The sequence below is a fragment of the Myotis yumanensis genome, unplaced genomic scaffold (assembly GCF_028538775.1).
Source record: "Myotis yumanensis isolate MYYU_CA2020_CCGP unplaced genomic scaffold, mMyoYum1.0.hap1 SCAF_9, whole genome shotgun sequence".
Classification (NCBI taxonomy): domain Eukaryota; kingdom Metazoa; phylum Chordata; class Mammalia; order Chiroptera; family Vespertilionidae; genus Myotis; species Myotis yumanensis.
Genome location: NW_027223760.1, coordinates 56,714,995 through 56,732,086, shown reverse-complemented (window position 1 = coordinate 56,732,086; position 17,092 = coordinate 56,714,995). Strand labels below are relative to the sequence as shown.

General features: G+C 36.6%; 1 protein-coding gene across 3 annotated transcripts in view; it reads right to left on the bottom strand.

The window, feature by feature from the left end:
* LRRC72 (leucine rich repeat containing 72) overlaps positions 1-17,092 on the bottom strand; it is a 114,878-nt gene that overhangs the window by 1,331 nt on the left and 96,455 nt on the right. For 2 of the 3 annotated variants that reach the window (XM_070424387.1, XM_070424388.1), the window contains exons 5-8: positions 13,353-13,434; positions 11,904-12,014; positions 4,547-4,636; positions 3,352-3,504 (exon numbers count right to left, since the gene is read on the bottom strand). In XM_070424387.1, coding sequence (XP_070280488.1) covers positions 3,352-3,504; positions 4,547-4,636; positions 11,904-12,014; positions 13,353-13,434 — 436 coding nt within the window. The remainder of the gene's footprint in view (positions 1-3,351; positions 3,505-4,546; positions 4,637-11,903; positions 12,015-13,352; positions 13,435-17,092) is intronic. The other variant, XM_070424389.1, reaches the window with a different exon arrangement.

Genomic DNA, 17,092 nt, shown 5'->3' with positions numbered 1-17,092 from the left:
TCTTTCAAATGTTTACTTAGCATTTTAAAACAATTGAGCAGTGCTGTAGAGAAAAAGTCAAGAGCATAGGTCTCTGGTTTTCGAGCAAGAATTTCAATGAATAATTCAATCCATCAAAAACAAACAAATCTTGATACCAAACCCTACATTGAAACTGTCTCTTAGATATAGTGCCTTTGGTTTGTCTTAGGTTTTGTGGCAGATTTGTAAATGCAATATACTTCTCAAAACTCTGAGGACAGAATGCTTAATCAATGTATTTAACAATAGAATCCAAGTGGGAATTTTTTATAATTGAGATACTGAGTCTCAAGTATAGAAACGGATCTTTTTTTTTTTTTTTTTTTTTTTTAGATAGGCACATGCATTTACAAATGGAATAATAGACCAAATGAGGAGAAATATTTAGGGCAGTTTAAACCATTTGGATTCTTGGCATTAACTTCAAAGAAATGGAATAAACAAATCCTAGATCACAAGAATCTCCATCTTCCCTAGCCCTGGCGCTCAAAGGCTAGTCCTCAAAGCTTGGCCTTCTTCTGGTATCTTGCAGAGACTGTCATTGCGTTGTTTATTCCTCTTCAGAAGACCTAGCGCCAGGCTAGAGATGGAATGTAGCAGCACCTGTTAGGCCACCAAAGCCCACAGTGCGAGCTCTTGCCAATCCATAAGCAGCAGGGAGCATGCAGCCTCTGCCTTAAGAGAGGAGCTCATGGCATCCTTCCCTTCACAAGTGCCGACTCAAGTCTCCCACAGATCAGAAAGCTGAAGCAAATTAATGTCCAAAATACCGCTTTGACTGACTAGCAGAGACGGTGCTCGAACCCAGGGGAATCTGACCTCAAAGCTCATGTTCTTGCCTCTACACTGGTTGCTCTCTAAGTGGACTATGCACAGATCACGTGGAAGGCTAGTTAAAGCACAGCTTACCTGGAGTAATTTCTAACTTAGTAGCTCTCACCTGGGGCAAGAATTAGTATTTGTAACCAATAGTTGTTAAGTGCTGCTGCTGCAGCTGGTTTGGGGACCACACTTGGAGAACCACTGCTGTACACTACACTCTTTTGCATCCAGAACATATCCTCCGGGCATTCCTTCTATTCTATGGGACATATAGGGATAAAGCAACAAGTTAAATGACACTTGGTGGAAACAATCATGCAAATTACATTGTTATAACTGGCCTGGTCTCTTCGAAAAGTCAAAAGTCCTGGAAACAATTTTGGAATCCATTCTAAATTAAAAGAGATTAAAGAGCCATAATAGCCCACTGTAATGATGAATCTTGACTGAATTCTGGTTTGAAAAAGCAGCTATGGAAGCCATCTCGGGGCTAGGAAAATTTGAATATGGATTACATATTCAATAATATAAATGTTACTTTTCTTAGATGTGATAATGGCATTGTGGCTCTATAGGAGAATGTCATTTTAAAATTTACAGGCCAAATTAGGAGTGAAATGTCATAATGTCTGCGACTGAAGTATTTAAATGGTTCAATGATACTTTTATTTTTCCAGTTTACATAAGGCAAAGTCTAAATGGAGGGTGGTTGAATATGGCAGAATATTACTATTGAATATACATGGGCATATACAGGTGTTTAACATTCAACTTTTTCTATATTAGAAAAATGTCACAATAGTTAAGGGAAAAGTACTGATTTCACCCTCATTTTTTTTTCTTCTTTTCTTGCTCTGTCTTTAATAATAATTTAGCTGGTTGTAAAATTCTTGGCTGACTACTACTTTTCCTTAGCATTTTAAAGGTGTTAGATCACTATTTTCTGACTTCCATAATTGCAGTTGGGAAGCTTGTTGTGAATCTACAAATTATTCTTTTGTAGGTAAATTTACATTTCCTCTCTATTTTAAGATAATTTTGCCTTTGATGTAGATTTTTGTTGTGATTAGTTTTATGTCTTTGGAATAATTTGTCTGATGAATCTAAGGATTTATATCATTTACCAAATTTGGAAAATTCTCAGCCATTGTTACTTCAAACATTATCTTCTGCCCAATTTATCTATGTTTTTGTCCCTTCAGGATTATTAAACTTATATTGAACCTTATCTTTCTAATATTTGCTTATCTCAACAGCTAATTTTCTATGCCTTTCTCTCAGCTGCATTCTGGGTAATTTCTTCAAAACGCTTTTCCAATTTCCTATTTTTTTCCCCTTGTTTTTAGAAAATCTGTTCTAGAATGTATTTTCATTTTCAAATGTATGCTTGCAAAGCGTCATGAGGAAAAGTTTTTTGTCTTTGTATCTTTTTAAATCCCTCTTTATGATGCCTGATGGTGCAGCAGCCACCTTCTAACCATAAAGCACACTAAGAATAGTAGAATAAAAGATAGTTACATTCTTGAACACTAATGACATCAATGAACTTTACACTAACCTGAAACCCTACCTTTGTACTTTTTTACTATGTGAGAAACATAAACCTCTATTTGTGTAAATCACTGCAGTTGGATTTCTGTTACATACAAGAAATTAATTCCAATTAATAAAATATCAGAATATATTCAACTTATACTTGCATATAATAACCAAAATATTAACAGTGCTTATTTCTGGGTGGAGAAATTATGGATGATCTTTATTTCTCCTGAATATCTATCTATATAAAAGCCTAAGTAACCATCACAACTGAACGAATGACCAAGCAGCAGGCTGCGTAGAGAGACCAGGCCAGCGGGGGGTGGGGGGGGGTATTAGTGAGGGGTGACCAAACGACCGAGCAGCAGCTGTGTGGGGCGACCAGGCCAGTGGGGTTGTTAGTGTGGGGCAACCAAATGACTGAGCATCAGGCTGTGTTAGGCAACCAGGCTGGCAGGGAGGCAGTTAGGGGTAACCAGGCAGGCAGGCAGGTGGGTAGTTAGGAGCCAGTGGTCCAGGATTGTGAGAGGGATGTCCGACTGCCGGCTTAGGCAGGGATCGGGCCTAAGCCGGCAGTTGGACATCACCCAAAGGGTCCCAGATTGAAGAGGGTGTAGGCTGGGCCTCTAGTGTTTTCTATATTATCAAAACCTTATAGCCTTAATTGGTGAAACTGTCTAGTGATAGTGGTATAATAACAACTGTAGCTTACTAATTGATCCCTTTATATTGTGCTAGATACTGGGGTAAGGGATTCAGTGCAATATCTTGTTATTATTATATTATCTCATTTAATTTAATATATGTAAATGAAGATAAGAATTGCATATCCCTTTAATTTGACTAAATTAAAAATATTTGTTTCACTGTGTTGGTACTTAACTTATTATAAATTAGTTATTATTATTATCAAATTACCCCAAAGTTTGAGAAATTATAATTTCTTTTTTTTTTTTTTTTGCAAAATACCTGTAGGTACTGTCTTGGCTGGTTTTTGCTTAAAAGGTGATCTAGGATTCCATGAGGCATCTACTTTTCCTCTGAATGCTATTGATTGAAGAATATGAGCTTTTCTATGGTTAAAAATGGTAATCATTGATCTTCTTTCTTTTTCTGTAACTTCTGATAAATGCAAAAAGTAATGTTATTGCATAACATTATAAATAGTTATGCAGAGTAATTCAAAACAGATTTGAACATCTTCAAAAATACAGGGTGTCCCCCAAAAACGTATACACACATTTTGACTAATTACAAAGGCAGTGTTTATTAAAACACATTTCGTTTTTAAAATTGAGCTAACAACTGTTAAAGTATACATTTTTGGGGGGACACCCTGTATTTTTATCTGAATTATTATATGTGAACATCCTGTGAAAACTAATTTGTGTAGGGCTATCACAGTCATTCCCATAATCTTACAAGTGCCCAATATATGCCCCTCAGATCACAGGCATGACCAACCCTAACGTCTCCCAGGCCCTTTCTAACACATCACCATGGATAACTGACATCACAACTCTGATACATCCCTCCTTTCCTCTGGGCTGTGGGAAGAGAAGGCATAAACGTAGGTTTAGATAAATCCTCATTAAGAAGGTGCTCAGTAATTATTAAGAATGTTCAAACCTAGAGACAGAAAGGTGAGTAGACAGATGGATAAAGCAGGCCTCTGAAAATGTATAACGTAATGCACTGACCATTTTTGTGGCTTATATGAATCAGACATACTGGTTTATCTACAATGTCTAAAGATATATTCATAAAGAAGTTATCATTGATTATATGCATTTTAATATATATGTTTACAGAATTTCAAAGTACATGATTTTTAGAACTTAAATAGACGTTAAGAGATTTAGTCCAATTCTCTCATTTTTGAAATAAGAAACTAAGGTACCAGTGGGTAAATTATTTAGACACTAGTGTCTAAAGCAGAATCCAAAGACCTAGCCTCACACTCAATTAGATGACCTTTCCACGACAGTAGTCAAGAGGTATATGTTCCTAAAATCAGGCAGGTTTCATAGAGCAAACCTTTCAACAATCATCTTAAAACTTTCATTCACACAGAAATTTATTTTCAAAGATATTCAACATGTTTTAAACCACTCAATTATGACTGCCTCTCAAATATTTCTCTGCAAGAAAAAGGTGTCCTTACGATTTCGGTCAAGAAACTCTACTCCTGGAAGGTGGTAGATGATATATAAACGATACAGGTTATACTGGCAAAAAGGGTTTTGATAGAGACCTGCAAAGATGTCAGATTTCAAAATTAGTTTCATTTATCACTTGGTGAAATATGGACAATCACAGGATGCATATAAAACATAAGGACATGTTGAGCTCTGCTTCACAGACCGAACCAATATCCTCAGCAAAACCTTCCTTATTCAGAGGAGCACTTTTCCTGTCGGTTTAGTTCATTCATTCATTCAACAAATATTTTGAGTGCTTACTGTCTACTAGGAACTGTGCGAAATGCAGGGGACATTTTGTTGACTGAAATCCACAATATGTGAGAAAACTTTTAACACATCCATAAGCTAATTAGTCAGGAAGAACTAGCTATCAGGGGTCTTGATGCTGCTCTTTATCAAAGTATTTGTTCACTTGATCCTCTTCTTCCAGCATCAAAAGTCACAGGGGTGCCTGTGTAGAGATAGGCAGAGATGCTGGGCACTGCTCTAATAGTTTTCTTTCTCCACTGAATAACCACTGCACATAGTTCAGAATATTAAATGCCAGTAGCAGCTTCAGATCTCAGCAGGAGCAGAGATGAGCAGGTGTGGATGTTGCATCCTGTCTATCTCTGGCCAGGTGCAGGGGGCTCTGATTCCCTGTGTACAGATGCTGGGACACCTCACGAGCCATGCTGGCTAATACAGTGGCAGGGCGTGGGAGGCATGTGGGTGTAGAAGAGTTCCTGGCACTTCTGACGTCATATTCCTTAGGTATCAGCATTTGGAACATTTAAAAAAATCTTCAACTAGGAAGTTGTGAAGGTTTTATTTTAATGGAAAAGGTAAAGTATTTTCCCTATTCTTATTTAGGTAGTATTAAACAGGGTTTTTCAATACAATGTAAAATAAAACTTTTATGACTTCCAGTTGGATATCTAGAGCTATTGAATTCTGCCTACATGCAATTTCTAAAAAAAAAAAAAAATTGTACTTCTGGAAAATACATCTAGGGAGGACCACTAGATGGCAGTAGCAGAAAGAGCTCCAGTTAGTGTACAGCTACTAGTCCACTCTCAACAATGAGGCTCTTTTAATGTACATATTAAACTAAGCAGCACTGCTGTAGCATTTGACTATCTATAAAATACAAGCAGGCTTCATAAAATCATGAAAATATTAAGCATTAGAAATCCACAAAAAACTGATTAACACTTATAAAGGACATTTTGCAACCTAAAGATGGGAGGGCATGCTTAAAACACAATAAACTATTTAGATAAAAACTAAAAAAGTAAATCATCTGGGCATTGTCTCAGTAGTTAATCAAATGTTCTAATATTTGTTGTACAAACTTTTATGGCTAATAAAATCATTACATATAGCTATTCCCTGGGGAAAACATGAGGGTTTTTTTAAAGAAGGATTTTAAGTAGGCAATGGAAGACACCTGGTGCATCATAAACAAAAGTTTTAAGACTGAGGAAAGGCATAAAAGACAATGTAGAATGACAAAAAAAAATTTAAAGAAAGGAAATATGTATGTATTGGGAGTTAATGAGAGGAAAAAATGAAATGGGTATTTTTCAAGATTTCTTAAGTGAGGGCAAAACTGGCTTGAATTTTCATCTTAAAAGAGAAGGAATTTAAAGTGGTAACAAATAATTATAACTACAGGACAGGGAATAGAATGGATGTATATTAAACCAGTAATAAGCACAGATTTAAAAAGATCCACAGGGACTATGTATTGTAGTTTGAGCCAGAAAGAGAAGAGAAAAAGGACACCCTTTAAGGACATAAAAGCAAAACACAATTGTTTTTAATGAGAGTTTAGGAGGGAGAAGAAGTCACATATTCTTTAGTGCAAAAGTCTGCTCTGGTTCCTATCTTGGAGAATCACATATGACACCTTGTAATCCTCTCATTCATTATAGTAGCTGAGAGCAGAATTGGCCTTTGCATATGAAGTTAATGGAAGATGTACCAACATCTTCCAGTGACATTACTTCCGTATACCTTGCATATATTCTTTTCCCTCTGGGCACATTACCATATCATCTCTTATTTATTTTTAAAAAATATATATTTTTATTGATTTCAGAGAAGAAAGGAGAGGGAGAGAGAGAGATAGAAACATCAATGATGACAGAGACTCACTGCCCCCTAATGGGGATCCAGGTGGCAACGAGGCATGTTCCCCAACCATTGAGCCACAATGGCTTGGCTACCATTTCATTTCTTTTCTTGGGTTTTTCTCCTAGTGCTTAGTTAAGTAACATCTTTATGTAAACATGAAAAAAAAAAAACACCCACTTCTGGCTTCAGATTTGGATTTACTGCTATTATATTAGTTTAAGAAAATGTCTCAATACTAAAAATCCGATGTGCTTATTATGGTTCCACATTCATCTCATCCTAAAATAAAAGCTAAGTGACAGTAAGTCTGAAAACTCTGCTATTAAGCCCAAGCTCTGCTTGAATTAAAGTTAAAAAAATAAATAAAATTAAATAATTTGAAAGGCATTTCATCTTTATTCTTCTTCACTTTTTCCCTAGCTCTTCAATTTTAGAAGGAAGCAATCTTATTTTTAACTGTCTTTTTTTTTTTCTCCTTCTATACTTTTAAGCATTTCACATTTTGGATTTATGAGTTTTGGATTGATGTTACTAAAATTACCATAAATTAAGTTTCTAAGATATGAAACTGGTTTCCTGTGTCTGAAAGTTCTAAAAGCCTTCTGTGATGTATGGGGTACATTCCTTTAGAAAGTATGAAGCAAAATTGCTTACACTTTCACTTTCAATAGGTTAATACTAGTTAATCCGCCTTCCCTCTAGGCTACTTATAGAGTACACCTCAGTGGCGCCAGCACTGTCTTGCTTATCTTAATTTGGGATTCTGAGTCTAAGCAATTTACATTCACACAATATATCAAAATGTCTCTACTACCTTACTGCACACACTTGAGTTACATGAGTCACATGTGTGAATCTACTTATTATTGAAACAGAAGAGAAAAAAAAAAGTCGTCTAATTAATTGGCTTCAGTTAACGTGCTTAAACTTTTAATGGAAAATTTAAAATCATAATTTAAATGAACCCAAATGTATTTAAGACCACCTTTGAAGGAAGTTGATGTAATTAATAATGTACCAACCTATCTGTTTTGACACATGGGGAAAATGATAGAGAGAAGCTGAAAGCAGTTGTATTGTGTGTCTATACAGAACAGCCATGGAGGAAGTTCAGATGCCAGTGATCAGACACCAAGATTTTAAGGTTCTGGCTCAAGGTTACCTAGTAAGGTCATCATCTCCATGATCATCACCATCTTATTTGAACTAAACTCTGTGGCCACTGAATACCGCTAAAACAGGATCTGACCAGGGCTCCTCAAACTTTTTACACAGGGGGCCAGTTCACTGTCCCTCAGACCGTTGGAGGGCCGGACTATAGTTTTAAAAAAAAACTATGAACAAATTCCTATGCACACTGCACATATCTTATTTTGAAGTAAAAAAACAAAACGGGAACAAATACAATATTTGTATTTGCCTGTGGCCCACGGGCCGTAGTTTGAGGACCCCTGGTAGTGCCGAACAGAGTGGAGGGGTCAGGATATTTTCTTCTTTAGGACATACAGCAGTGAAAAACCCAGCTGGCTCTTATTAGTGGGGGACTGTCCTGTTTTGTTATTGGAGGGGTGGGCCTACCTTGAAGGACATTTCAGGTTAAAGAGGTCTAAATGAAGAGACCTCTGAGATCGCAGTCCCACCCTGATCTCTGAGTACCCCTCCTCATTCCCTGGCTGTTTGCCCGATGAGGAGAGGTAGAAAACGTTGAAGAACAGAACCTGTGGGAAATGAAGACCCTCTGTTGAAAAGGGCACTCTCTGTTTTCAATGGTGAGTCCTTATAGCTCTGCTAAGAAGCAAGTCTTAAACATTATGCAATGTCAGCATCTAAGTATCCTCTCCAATAGTGAAGCTAATGAAACAGAAAATTGGAGAGACATGCGGAGACTGAAAGTTTAAGAGCACAAATACGTAAGGACTTTCTTGCTGTTGGTGTTTTGTTCCCTCTGTGCCAGGAGAAAGGCAGGGGCCTGAAAGTTAGTGAATGTCATCAGCCAGGAAGTGTGTCCTTGACACAGGCAGAGCCTGCTGTAGGAGTGTGGAGCTGGGAAGGGAAGAGGAAAATGGAGCTGGGGAAGGAGGGCGTGGAAAGGCAGACCGCCTGGAGAGAAGAGGTGGGGCCCTCCTGACTTAGCTAGGAAGTCAGGAATCCAGTTTCCAGGACCTCACACTCTGCTGCTGGTTCCAGGCCTCCCTGAAGCTCCCAGGCGTGGGTCTCCTGGGCCATCTCTTGGCAGTTCTCCTCAGAAATGCCAGTGGAGGGTGCATGCTGAAATGGATTAGAGGTTTACCTCCAGGCAATCTTCTCACCCTCGGAAGAACTTGCACTTGAAGTGGAATAATAACACTTTAGCATTTTATATGGTTTTACAACTTGGAAAGACAAAAATTATAAACATTTCAAAATACATGAACTTCTCATAGCTAATGAGCTGAATCTAATCTGTGATTGCAAACGAGGTTTCTAGAAAATCTGAGGACATTACTGCACAAATACAGTTATCAGTTTAGTAAATGCAAACATTTTTTCCCATATAATTTCTTGAATGAAAATGGGGCAAACGCTCAAAATGTGCTAACTTGCTCCCAAGAGTTTTTATTTATTTATTTATTTATTTATTTATTTATTTATTTTAAATATATTTTATTGATTTTTTACAGAGAAGAAGGGAGAGGGATAGAGAGTTAGAAACATCGATGAGAGAGATCAGATCGATCAGCTGCCTCCTGCACGCACCCCCCTGGGGATGTGCCCGCAACCAGGGTACATGCCCTTGACCGGAATCGAACCCGGGACCCTTGAGTTCGCAGGCTGACGCCCTATCCACTGAGCCAAACCAGTTCGGCTCCCAAGAGTTTTTAAAAAATGCTTTTTATTTGTTAATTGGGCACAGCATTTTCTCCATTTTAAAATATGATTCCGCTACAAGATTCTCAGTTGGAATGATTACAGTTCTAGAACTTGAATTCCATCACTATGATTTCGAGTAGAGGTCTCTTAAGCTGTTGTGATAGGTAATACTATGGACATTATATTACCAAGTTGAGAAAAGGCACTCCTTCGCCACACTCAGGGCTGACACAGTTCAGTGTTCAAATACACACTCCACAGACAAGCCGCCCGGGGCTGGTGGAGACCCCCTCATTCCTGGGGCCAGCACATCATCCTGTTGACTCTGACCGGGGAAACCTTGATGGCTAACCTCCAAATTTCGTATTGTAAAATAAGTTTGCTTAGACTGAGTTCTTACCTTGAGCAAATTATCTAATTAGTTTTGAATCAAGCCCTTTCAACTCCAAGAAATACTTAGCTTGAGAGTCATAAAACTGCAAGTTCCGTAAAGGTCCAGAGAAGGTCTTTTCTGTTCACTTTTGTGTCCCCATCTAGCAGAGTGCCACATTGTGATACATGATAAATATTCATTGAATCATCATTTAACAAATGAATAAGTGATAAATATTTGTTGAATGAATGAATAAATAATAATGGGGGAAAAACGAGGCATAATTGTAAGTTTCAGCATTTCTTAGTAGTTTGTTTAAAGCTCTGAGCCTTGTATTTTCACCACTAAAGAGGGAATATTTCTAATTATGTCAAAGGATTTCTGTGAAGATTTGAATCAGAATATTCTAAGAAAGCATTTTCTCAACAGGAAAGACATTCAATATGTTATTATAATGATTACTATTTAAAAGATCAGTTATATTTTTAATTTATTTACTATTCAGCAGAATTTCTAGATTGGGCATCTTAACCCATTATCTAATTAACAAATCCACAATAAAGTAATTTTTGTTTTTGTTGCTACTTCAAAATAGCATTAATGTAAAAAAATGCTTTTTTTAAAAAAAAAAATAGCTTTCACAGAAATAGCTGAATAGTCGAAGCAATCCTGAGAAGTAGCTATTAGCCCATTTTATAGAAAAGTGAAGATAAGTGAGAATTCCGGGTCTAGCATGACCAGTCTTTTAATAACAAAAGCATTTGTTCAGCACAGAAGGGCCAGATAATTCAAACTTGCAAGCAAATTCTGAGTCTTTCACAGACCTTCTCACATCACAAAGTAAGCATGAAATTGCCATGAACTTGGTGTAATATTAACATTTGGGTTTAAAGAATTCACTTATAAGCACATGAATCATTTCTCCTAAATACAGCACATATAACTGATTAACACTGAAAATATATGAAAACTTTAATCTCTATTAATGTATTGATCTGATTAGAACCTCCACCATCAATATCAGTTTACACGTATTCAAAATACTATCTCAGACAATTTTGAGAAATGAATGGAAAATGAATAGGAGAGAAACAACATTCATTTCATGACATTATTTTAAAAAGTTTCCAAACTCTAAAGTTTGAAAACACATTCATTGTTCTGAGCGTCTTTTCCCTCAGCACATCTAGAACCATTTGGCCTGTAATGCGATTGTGTATGGGTTTATTTACCCTCCAATACTATAAGCTTATTGAGAGAAGGAACCGTGTATTATTTGTTTTTCCAATCTATTTCATACTTATGCTTCCTTCCAATATTGAGGCCAGTTTCTTGCTGGGTGTGATTCAGTATTCATGAACGAAGTTTGCTGTTCACCCAGTTAAAGCTTAAATACAAATTTACTTTTGGGGTAGGGGGGGGTGTCAGCTTTATGAATGTAATTCATCCACTTTAAGTATACATAATTCATGCTTTTTAGTGTACTCACAGAGCTGGGCAACCATCAATCACCACAGTCAATTTTAGAACATGTTCATCATCACAAAAGGAAACCCCACACCCCTAGTTCTTTAGCTGTCACTTCCCAGTCCCCTCATGCCCCTGCCCTGGGAAAACACTGATCTATTTTAAAATAGTTCCCTGTCAGTATTGCTTTCTTGATAGATGGCCATGTCATAGAAATGGAATCATATAATATGTGCTAAAACTTACTTCTGAGCTAAAACCCAAACCACTGATTTAAATGTGTAAAACATCTTTTGTCACTTTCATTTGGCATGTCATATAATTCCACAAAAATTTTTTTCCTACCTATTATTCTTTCCAAAACATATTTTTAAAAGGAACAAGATCTAGTTTTGTTTTCAGAAATATCTAAGTATTTTAGTTATTGATCTAATTTAAATAAGAAAATTAAAAAATGTCCTGTGTTTTACTATTTTAACTTATAGCCATATAAAAGTGCAAATTAATACTTAGGGTCTTCAGATTTAGCATTCCCTTTAATTCCTTCACGGTTGCATCGATGTTTGTTAACTCATTGTGGTGCAGCAGGAGTATATGCAACGAAGGCAAATAGTGCAGGCCTAAAAAACATTTTTTACAAGACTTTAAATACTTTTAATGCCAATTAAACATGCTAAAAGAATACATTACAGCTGGTGAAAGAATTATTATCAATAATATTATGAATTACCATTAAGAATAGAACAAAGCATAAGAATTCAATTAATTGAGCATAATGTGGTAATGTAGAATCAATTTCTTTTCAGTGTTATTGTTTTACAGCTTTTTTTCTGTATAATGATTTATTTTATTTTAGAAGGGTTATTTTCTTTAATTTTCTTTTTTGTTTTGTTCTATTTTGCCAATGTTACTTAGATTTATAATGCCAATCAAGGGAATACTCATTCAATTCAATATCTTTCCCCAAAGGTGAAGGGATTAGTCAAAGAACATACATGCATAACCCATGGACACAGACAACTTATGGTGATGGTCAGAGGGAAAGGTGGGGTGTAAGGGCTGGATGGAGAGGGAACATGGGGGGAACGGGAACATCTATAATAGAGCCAACAATAAAAAATAACCCCCCCAAAATATTTTCTTTACACCATACAGAACCAAATGTTCGTATCATTTTTGTTGATTCTAAATTTGTGATAGCCACATCATACCTTAATTGGCAAACTTTTCTTTCTTCATAGGACATGGTAGATATTAAAATTTGACATTTTGATTCTATTATAATAATATTAAAGAAAAATGTTTTGTGTTGTACCTCTTCATATTTCATGAACATAGTACATCATGTACTTTTATACCTGGTTTGAAATTGTCAGTTTAGAGATTGTTGCACATATAAAATTAATTCATAATGAAAAAATTTGACTGGTAAAAATTACAGCCAATAAAAAACATTAAGACTATTTGTAAAGTTGTTATATTTATAAATGCTCCCAAATATTGCTAAAATGTGTTTCCATGGTATATAGTTTGTGTCCAACTGTGCAATAAAATGGCAAAATTTCTGTTAAAAATATTCATTTACCTTTTGAATATCAAGACACAAGACAAGATTGCATTAAAACTAGAGCATCGGCCTGAGGACTCAAGGCTCCCAGTAGGGAGTGTGCAGGAGGCAGCTGATTGGTGTTTCTCTCTCATCAATGTTTCCAACTCTCTTTCCCTCACCCTTCCTCTCTGTAAAAAAATCAATAAAATATATATATTTTTTTAAAAAACTGTAATTAAAAGAACATTTCTTAAAATGAAATGTACATAATGCTAAAAAGTAATAGATTCCATCATATATTTTCAACAGGATGTTAAAACAGATTTTTGTACTTCATTAGCAATGGCAAAGTTAAAAGTTATTATTTAATTGAAAATTCATTCAATCAATAGAGAAAATTTAGACATACCTTCTATTTCAATAATTGCATTGTTGTTTAGATACAATTCTGTCAGACAATAGTTTCTAGTTAGAAATGTTATTTCATGGAGCTGAAAATGAGAGTTAGAGAACAATTTACTTTCTATAATAATCATATATCCATATCCATATAAAATTATTGTAAGACTAAAGGCCCGGTGTCTGGCCAGTGATCAGGGCCGATCGGGGCCTTCTGGCTGCTGGCTGGAGCCTTCCCCTGGTGGTCAGCACATGTCATAGCGAGTGATTGAACTCCTGAGGGGACACTTTGCATATTAGGCTTTTATCTATATAGATCATAGAAATTAGATGTTTGCTGTTATTTTTAATTATTTGTGACCTTTGGTCTGGGCTATGAATTTACATCTGGATTTTCTTTGAGGACAGTGTGGTAAAAAGGATGTTTTTAGAGAATTTAATGTAAACCCCTCTTACCATATCTCAACCCTTGCATGGTTTCCAAAGCTTCTGTAAAAGGGCCCTACCTAGACATTTTGCTCTAAAAACATTTTGCACACATTCTGCCCCATACAGACTCATTGGATCTGGAAAGTATAGATATTTGGAGTGCTAGTATTAAGGTAGTGCTATATTCTAAATGGGTTGGTCAGAGTAGACCTTAAAGAGGAGGTAATATGTGAACAAACTCTTTTTTAAAATACGTTTTTATTGATTTCAGAGAGAGGAGGGAAGAGGGAGAGAGGGATAGAAACATCAATGAGAGAGAATCATTGATTGGCTGCCTTCTGCTGGGATGGAGTCCGCTACCCAGGCATATGCCCTGACTAGGAATTGAACCGTGACCTCAGTGCTCAACCACTGAGCCACACTGGCCGGGCCTGAACAAACTCTTGATGAAGGGGCATGTAAGAGGAGCACCTGGGGTCTAGCCAGTGCACAGGCCAGGGACAGTACAGAGCCTGGTGTGGCTGGATCAGAGTGAGCCAGGAAGTGAAGGTGAGGAATGAGGTCAGATGTCATCAGGGATCTACTTGTGTGGGGCCTTGAGGGTTCGTGTAAGAAATTGGCTGAAATTAACAGGAAATCTTTAGAGGTTTGGAGCAGAGGAATGACATGTTTTGACTTAGGTTTCTATAGATCACTATGTCTAGTGAATTGGGTGATTCTTAGGGGAGGGCAATCTCTCCCCAAGGGGCATTTGTTAATGTCTAGAAATATTTTAAGTTGTCACTTCTGGGGGGAAGTTTTCTAGATGCAGCAGGTAGAGGCCAGCGATGTTACTAAACATTCAAAAATGCACAGAACAGTCCCCACAATCAAGAATCATCCAGTTCGAAAAGTCAGTGGTACTAAGGTTAAAACCTAGGAGCAAAGAACTATAGATCAGTGATTAAACAACATGATGAAGTTCTGAAAAATTCTATAATCATGTGATATTTAAAAGGATCTATTACTGTATACTCGAATAATGAAATTACATTATTTCCTAAATTTACATAAAACTAAGTATTAGTTGGGGAGAATTTTAACAATATACAAAATTACATAGGAAAAAAAAAGAAAAATTACAATACATTTCCAAGATTCCTAAATTTATTTTCATGGTTTTCCTATCCAGTTAATTTAAAAAAGTTCATGTTTAGCTTGGTTTAAAGTATGTACAATACTTAAAAATACAATCTATACTTTAAAATAGTATTACAAATATTTTATTCAGCATAAACAGACTTTTATTCTCATGTTTTCCCTTCTTTATTCCATGTTACTAAAATTTTTGTATAAGCTCTTTTCCAAAAATAGGTTACATTCCTGAGATAAATCATTTTTAAGAATAGCCAAATATATAGTGCACATATCTATGAATTTCACAACCATGCATTGAGATCTTATTTAGGTTATTTACCTTGACTTACTTTTTTGAGGAGGTTTTAAATATTTGGCAAAATATGATTCTTTTAACAAAGTTGACATGAGGGATATAATTAATGTTGCCCTGAGGTAACAGAAGCACACAAGAACCCAAATTATATGGAATGCACGCTAGTTCGTTTTATTCTTTCACAGGTCTTATACTCTACAATGGGGTTTGTGCTGCTCTAAATGGTTTTTTTGAACAAGGTAGGGTATGTATAAATAAATAATTAAAATATGTATACCCAAACCTGATTAAAGGAACCAACTAAAATTCATGATACAAAGCTCAGAAAGCTACCTGAAAATGAGTACTGCAATTCAAAGAATTCTTTGAAAATACTTAAAACAACACATTAAAAATAAGTATTTCAATTTTAAAATTGTGGTTTACTAGTCTTGAACACCAATATTCCTTCCTAAAACACATAAGTTTCTGCTCACTAGCAAATTTTCAGTATGTGCTAAATGTCTGGGAGATGAGAAACAACATATCATAATGGCGCAGAAGAATAAGCTCAGGATCTTTTTCTAAGGCAATTTTGTTTACTTCAGTCCAGTCATTCTCTAGTCAGCTTGAGTGGAAAATGTTATAAATAAGTATTTCAATTATTTTTCAGATAATGAAGTTTATAAGCAATGACTTTGCTAAAAGAGGTATTTTCATTTAAATTTACTTTGTAAACTTTGTCAATTGGTTTTTGCTAGAGGGAAGAAACTCAGATTCCATTTTGGACACCTGCATGGTAAGGCATTATGCCGTGTTTTTTTGTTTGTTTGTTTGATTTTTTAATCAAAAGCTTATTCTAATCTGAGACAAATGAAACTACCAAAGTACTGCTGGTTCTTCCAGAAATAGAAAAATACTAGCATTGTGCTAGCAATATTACAGGCTTATTATTAAATATCTGAAAAAAATTTTGAGGTAATGAACCAGAACACAACTTAATTGTAGTATAAAAGACAAATAAATCACTTAGATCAATTGTCTGAGCAGACTCAACTTCTTATGAAAAGTTGGAAGGGATAAACTGTGGACCAAAAATTGCCTCACTCCGGCCCGTTAGAAGATGGGCCATGGAAGGGAGTCTTGAGATGGCCTGAGTGCAGCTGTCTCCCACTTATCAAACCAGGCGAGGTTAGAAAAATGTGACCCACAAAGGGAGGAGGAGCAGAACTAGTGAATATCTATGCAGTATGAGGGGAAAACCAGCCCTGAGAGAACATAATGAAGGAACCAGAGTCACCTGAGCAAACCTAGGAAAGCTGGGGCATTGGAGGTCCTTAGAAACAACCTGTACCAATTTAGTTTGCTAGTCCAGGGTCAGACCAGAAGTGTTTATCATCCACTAGATACTAAAGGGGAGAAGTATTCACCCTTTTAGTATGCAGGGCTCCAAGCATAGCAGGCTACAGTCATTGCCTCCCAAGACAACTGCTTTCTCTCATTCCACTCCACACAGTTTGCAAATGCAATGTCCTCACCAGCCACTCTCTCTGCACTTCCTGTTTTTATCACTAGAACAGGTACCATCACATTTATTGTTATACTAGAGGCCTGGTACATAAAATCGTGCACGGTACGGTCCCTAGGCCTAGCCTTTGATCAGGGCCATCTTCCCTGGCTTCCGGCAGCCGGTCTTGCCCTCCGCTGCCACCCACAGGGTTCCCAGTTTGCCATCAGGCAATGGAAGCCTAATGGTTGGGGGGGAGGGACCGAGAGGTCAGTTTGTCCCACCCACTCATGGCCCCACCCCTGCCATGGGTTGGCCTCTGTGTGGGGGGCAGTGTAGGGGCCTTGGCCTGGCACCTCCCACATCCCCTGCCACCCACCCCAGTATTCTGTTTGCCATGTGG